At 38.4% G+C, this 7,131-nt stretch overlaps 1 protein-coding gene across 1 annotated transcript; it reads right to left on the bottom strand.

Annotated features, from left to right (window-relative positions):
* Nucleotides 1-1,612: 1,612 nt before the first annotated feature.
* LOC109222131 (classical arabinogalactan protein 5-like) lies at nucleotides 1,613-4,497 on the bottom strand (the record flags this gene model as incomplete). Its single annotated transcript, XM_019386532.1, has 2 exons — nucleotides 1,613-1,939; nucleotides 4,348-4,497. Coding segments are annotated over 2 exons (477 nt in total), but the record flags the coding sequence as incomplete, so codon positions are not given.
* Between the last annotated feature and the right edge of the window lie 2,634 nt (nucleotides 4,498-7,131).

The raw sequence follows: 7,131 nt of genomic DNA, 5'->3' as shown, positions 1-7,131 counted from the left end.
AAAAAAAAAAAAGAAAAAGATTACTTTTTCAATGGTTATGTTGGAATTTGCTAAAAACACATAAACACACGTAGACGAGACAATACACAAATTTTAAAAGATTGGAGGTAATTGGACTTATTTGGAGTCAAAATTCATAGTTAAAATCAAATTTAAAAATTTCTCTACGACGCATATCTAACGTGTATCTCACACACATCTATACATGGATGTATAAGAGATACACAAGAAATACATATGGGACATACACATGATATACATGGGTGATACACTTTGCATCTTATTCCATGTTCATCTCCTACTTCGAACTTAGCTCAAATTTCAATTGATACTCTCTCAAATTTCTACCACATCATTCCAAAATTGTGATTTAATCTCCTTGAGATGTACCCGATATATTTCAACAATACACGCTCAAAACAAATTTCAGTTTCAGAAATTGAACAATGAGAATACTATTCTTTATCTTCTGTCAGGAAACATATGATAAATCTTTTTGCTTTTTGTTTTTTCATTTTTACTTTCTTGTAACTATGGTATCTACGATTTATTATTCAGTTTAGTTCTAGATTAGTTGCAAGTTTTTGGATTTGGAAAACTCCATTTTGTATTTATAATTTGACTGGTCATTGATGTAGAATGTCATGTCACAAAAACTATATATTGGATTGAGCAACGAAATGATCAATCTTTATTTATATGCATATTGCATATGGTTTACATTTGCTTTTTTTTTTTTTTACTAGATAGACTAAAGAGAGGGACACGCATATAAATATTTAATTGGGCTAACATTAGTATAAATTTGTAAATAATTAATTAATGTTAATAGTATTTGTGAATTAACTAATATTGGTGGTACTTTTGCTCTAAAGGGCCAAATCGAGTAGAAATGGTGTGGGATAGCCACTTTTTAACATGGTATTTAATTTTTATCCACTATTTTTAACAACTCTATTAAAATTAGGCGAAATACATAAACGGCCCCTCTAAGTTGTCCACAACGACCAGACAAACACCTCAACTAAACCCTTTACCATTTAGACACTTCAAGTGTCCATTAACCAGATCAAATAAACATATATTTCTGATGTGGTTTGCGTGTGTTTGCTAACAGAATTTTAAGCGCGTGAATCATTTTTTCAACCTAATTTTTTTTTTTTTTTGAAAAAACCTAAGAATTGGGTGTATCTTAGCCTCTCTTCTTGGCTTGACTAACCCATGTCAACCTCACCGTGAAACCACCATTAAAACCAGCCACAAAAACTCCAACCAAGCCACCGAAAATCACCAGAAACTTTCCGATTTTAACTGCGACAGATTAATTATTGACTGAATAAAGTTTTGTGATGATGGGCAAACTAGAGAAGGGTTAATGTTCTTATTGTTTGCCCCTTCTTGGATGTGCACTTTCCTATGTCGTCTTCCTTTTCTCCCATGTCATTTTGTTCAATTCATCTCTCCATAAATAAACAAAGAATCCAGTAATAATCAACAACAAATAGTAGCAGTAAGAAAGACTCAACATCGGCCATGACTACTGCCGCCCATAAATGTCGTCGGCTCCGGCAATATATAACAAAATAATTTCACATATTAGAGAATTAAAGCATCAAAGTAGCAGCAAAAAAATAGCTACAACAGCTGATCCGGCGACGGCAACTCTGGTCAAGGAAGCAGAGTTGGGAGATGAGGTAGGAGAACCGCTGGGAGAGGCACTGATGGATGGTGGAGGAGCACCACCGGAAGGAGATGAAGCCGGAGTATCGACGGTTGGTGGAGCTGGAGGAGATGCCAATGGAGATTCAGATGGAGAAGAAGCGGTAGTAGGAGCATGAGCAGGAGAAGAGATAGGTGTTACTGCAGATAGAGGAGTCGCCACCGGAGGTGACGATGCTACAGGTGGTGGAGAACTCTTCGGAGAAGCTGCCGGAGTTTTTTATTTCTTAAATGCATTTTTATTTTTTGTTTATTGTATGTGTCAAATTTCTATTTACAAATTACACGTGTCGTTCATTAATTGGCTCATTTGACACGTCATTAGCGAGTGTAATTCACGTATATGATCTGTTGCACTTGAGTATTTATTTCATCTGGTTAATGGACACTTGAAGTGTCTAAATGGTAAAGGGTTTAGTTGAGGTGTTTCTCCGATCGTTGTGGACAACTTAGAGGGGCCGTTTATGTATTTCGCCTTAAAATTAATGCGAAAAGATGTTTCTACCCTTTCTTCATGAGTGCTGTGTAAATATTAAGGACATGGTGTCCTTAACATTTACACTGCACTCATGAAGTTAAGGACGCCACGTCCTAATTAACATTTGCACTACACATATGAAGTTAACGACATGATGTCCTAAAGTTTAACAACAGAAGGTGCAAATGCAGGACACTTTTGTCCTTAATATTTACACAGCATTCATGAAGTTAAGGACACCATGTCCTTAATATTTACACAACGTGCATAAAGTTAAGGACACTATGTACTTAACATTTACACAATACACATGAAGTTAAGGACACCATGTCCTTAATATTTACACTGCACATATAAAGTTAATGACATGAGGTCCTAAAGTTTAACAACAGAAGGTGCAAATACAAGTTAAGGACATTATGTCCTTAACATTTACACTGCACACATAAAGTTAAGGACGCCATGTCCTTAACGTTTACACTGCACATATGAAATGAAGGACACGATGTCCTAAAGTTTAACAACGGAAGGTGCAAATACATGGCACGTTGTCCTTAATATTTACACAACATTTATGAAGTTAAGGATACCATGTCCTTAATATTTACTCAGCACCCATGTCTAGCACAGGGATATTTTCGTCCGGCAGATAAAAATTTATTAAGCACTAGCTAAAGAGTAAATACATTTTAAACAGTGGCTAAAAAGTAAAGACAACTCTAATTAGTTGTTAACTGTGCACTTCAGCAGTTTTGTCTTTGAAGAATCACCCTTTGTTAACCCTTTGTGCTGGTTTTCGAAGCATCCTAAGCCCAATCTAAATATATGTTAGACTAACGAAGTTGGGGGTTAAAATATCATGGTATAGCCAGTTTTCACACTGGTCAATGAAAAATAGCCAGCATTTATCAAGTCAATGAAAAATAGCCACTATTTTGCTGCAACAGGGACCGGTCCAGTATAATATACGGGAGTTCTGGTGCATTTGTGCACGAACTCCAGCATATTATGCTGGACCGGTATACTTTGCTAACTCCTGTAAAATTTGCGGGAGACTGGAGCACCAGTGCTCCAAACTCCAGTATATTATACTGGACAATTATACTTGCTGGAACTCCCGTAAAATTTGCGGGAGTTCCAGCATAGTTATCCTGGAACTCCAGTAAAATTTATGGGAGTTCAAGCATACTTATGCTGGAACTCCCATAAAATTTGCGGGCGTATTTTTCCGGATTTTGAACAGTGTTTTCGCTCAGATTTAAAGTGGCTAAATTTCGATGACTTTTGAAAATTGGCTATTTTTCAACGACCAATGGTAAATCTAGCTATTTTTGAATTTCTCCCAAGTTGGGGCCAATATAAAACAACTGCCAGAAAATGGGCGAAGTGCACAAATAGCCGAATTTCAGGCCACGATTTAAGTCGTAGCCATTTTCATAAAATTATTTAAAGTGTGATAAGTTTAGAGTAGCTTATTAATATTTGGACAAAAAAATATTTATAATATGGGTGTGAACTTTGAACTCATGTGTTCAAAGTTTGTGCTGCTGCAAGAGAACTTCATATACATGGGTCTGAAGTTTGCACTGCTACAAGCGGCTTCAAACTCAAATATCTGAAGTTAATTTGCACTGTGTTTACCTCGAAAATACGAGTAACAATTAAACTTGGTTTTGTGATTTCAAAGATACGTGATTTAGTTCAATACCAATTAATAATCAAGTAATATGAAATAGAAACGAAAGATAGAAGTGAATCAAACCAATATTAGCCAACAGTAGTGGCCTCGAGAAGGTGACCTCGAGGTGGCTTAAGGTAGTAAGAACGATTAAGTAAGAGAGTCAAAATAAGAACAATTTAAGCTAAGGAACAGTTCTGATGAACAACAGGCAAAAGTAGAGAGTATATTCTTTGCTCAATAAAAAGATGATCTTACAAATGATTGAGGCCCCCCTTATATAGTGGGGGAACCCTAAATAAGAAATATTTCTATTTACAGTAGGGAATATTCTTGGTACAACTTTCTAACCGTCTAGTACGGAATTGTACAATCATATTCCGTGATTTGCGCTATGACTTTGGGGATGTGGACGAAATCTAGCTCGTTCTAGTACAGATCCATAACGGTGCTATTTCAGGGTTGAGCACACCTGACGTCGGCGTTCCTCGAACTCCTGCTTCCGGGCACTACACTCTATCTTCAAGCTTGAGTCTGGTTCATCTGTTTCGACCTTGACCTTCTTCGGACTTGAGCCTGGGGCGGAACCTCGAGCTTCTACATCAGGGGTATATGATTTTGACTGTATACAGATAGTCCCCGTGTTTCATAGAATAAGATGATAAGAAACGATTTGCATCTCGACCTCCCCGAGCTTCTCATGTTGATGTCATTTTTGTGACGTAGGCGCTTGAAACGACCGAAAATGTCACATCGGCGCTCTTCCCCAAAACATCAAATGCGTGTCAGCGTTGGTTGGCCACTAGCGCCGCTGATCCGTCACCGCCTTTCTATAAATAGGAGGCTATTCTGCTAAACAAAGAACTGCACCTTTCACATCTTTATCTACTTTTGATCTTCTCCCTTTCTTGCTTCCTTCTTCAACCGTTTATTTCCATGGTTCAAACCTGTGAACACAAGGTCACATGAAAGCAATTTTACCAGTTATGCCAAGGTTCTCTTTTTCAAAGCTTCGATTTAAAACAACGCGAGAAGGACGTTGGATCCTTCTCGCATCAGAAAATACGCGAACTTTTCATTGTTGCTCATCTCTCTTAACTTCAACCTGGTGTAGCACTTCATTCCTTTTGCTCTCCATAGAATGAGGTGGCACTGTCGTCTACTAACTTTTGCATCCTACCCCAAAAATGTGTCCCAAGGATAAAAAATTCTTGGGTCGTTGCTTGTGCATCTTATAACCCTTTTGATTTTTCTTGTGATAGAAGGTGAATCTACATCTTCTGGTCTCTTCTTTTGCTGCTCCTTTTTTAGCGGACTATGTCCCAAAATTTCAACGGAATGCTCAATCCCTGTTGCTGGTAATATAGTTACATTCTTCGAGGGTTTTCTTCCCTAAGTCTCTTCGGGCGTACAGACATTTTTCAAAGATCAGAAGTGGTGTCCCCAGGGAGGAGGTTCCCGAAGATGGTGCTCTCGAGGACACGACCTTAAGAGTAGATTAGGTTGTTAGCCTTTGTTTCTTGTTTCTTTGTTCTTTCGAGAATACCCCTTAATAGACATCGTAGTTATATTGTGTAACCATCTCTTGTGAATATAAAAGGATCTCTTTGTCTTACTTTTTGGCTCGTGTTGAATTTTCATTCCATCTTTATCTGCGAAAAAATTCAATGGCATAACTTTGGTGACTGGCCCGAACACTGGACTCAAAACACAATATACCCTAAGGTTTTAATCGATCAATACAATACCCCTTAAGGTTTTTGTTAACCCTCGAGCCAGGCTCAAGTTGATTTGATGCGAGCTCGAGACACCGATGCTTTGAGTTCGAGCTGAGTGAAAGTAAGGTTTCGAACTTGAATTAAAGTTAGCCCTTAGGCTTTGTAAACAGTCCCCGAGTGAGAATTTTCTCACAATTGGGTAGCCCGTGGGCTCAATAGCCGAGCTAGAACTCGATCGAGCTCGAAATAGGTCGATAAAAAATGGATTAATCTTCAACGCCTCGATCCTGGCGCCAATCTCGTGACATCAGCAGCTGAAGTGACTGATGTCGACGCCCCCTTTTTCTCGCGAAATCGGGTTTACGACATTCGGGAAGACAACTCTATTCCCGTTTGGGAATTGGGTTTTTGGATTTGAAGAGTCGTCACCTAATGATTAAGTGCATTAGGACACTAAGGGTTTTTGAGTGGGAAAACTAGAGTTCGGGTAAGGGCTAGAAATTATCTCGAGGGAGAAGGTGTTAGGCACCCCTCAAGATCCACTAGTGTGGTTCCCGGCCATGCTATGTTGTGACTTTAATGTAAACAAGTATGCAAATAAATTTACACATAAGTATTGCTAACAAGCATGTTGGAACTTATAAACAAAGAAGGAAAAGGGATAATGCAGTAAAAAAATAAAGGGGAGTTTTGGGTGATTGAAAAGACAGAATCTGTTGATATTAAACAAAGTAACATAGGGCAAAGGGTCCTAGGTTTATAAACCACATGGATCATCCACACAACACCGGTAACCAATCGTACGCGTAGTGTTATCGTGTGATCATCATCTCCATGTCTACCCTTCCCACCCCGATAAGGTATTAAGCGCGAAATGGTGTCGTTACCTACAGCGTGCTATTACCCGTCCCACCTATCAGTCCTGGAGGCTTTAGGACCACTAATCCTAAAGGGAGGGAGCTTGGCTTTTCAGAGGTTCAAAAGGTTAAAATACTAAGGCGTCAGGCAAAACACATAAGACAATTATGGGAGCACAAAAGCAATTAAGGCTCAGACAAACCTCCTTTAATCACAGAAATCATGTAGTTTAGCACGTCTTACACATACTGATTAGGTCCAAATTATGCTTAACGTTAGGCAGGTTGGTTCATTACACATTTTTAGACAAGAAGTTCGCATTAGGCTCGCCTGGCTGCAACTTATCGAAGACTGGTGCAATTAATTAACTACTTACTTGTTTCCCTAAGTGATGGTATCTACTGGTTTCAGGAATAAGGAAGTGAACTGATTACTAAAAGTTGCCAGTTTTAACAGAATGGTGCGAGTTCTGTAATTAGTGCTAATCTTAAAACGAGTGATTCAGATTTGATTGATAGTTCCTATAGGCATGCTTTCTAGCATCGTTAATTTAAACACTTTTTACAGGCGTAGCAAGAGCGCAGAAATCCTATAGGCATGGTATCTGAATATTGTTAGTTTTTTAATCCTATAAATAGGTTTTCCTAGTGACCAATGCATGCGTAGAGTCTGGATTTCTG

This window comes from Nicotiana attenuata, unplaced genomic scaffold (assembly GCF_001879085.1).
Source record: "Nicotiana attenuata strain UT unplaced genomic scaffold, NIATTr2, whole genome shotgun sequence".
NCBI classification, from domain to species: domain Eukaryota; kingdom Viridiplantae; phylum Streptophyta; class Magnoliopsida; order Solanales; family Solanaceae; genus Nicotiana; species Nicotiana attenuata.
Note: the sequence above shows the minus strand (reverse complement) of the source record. Positions and strands in the feature narration are given on the sequence as shown.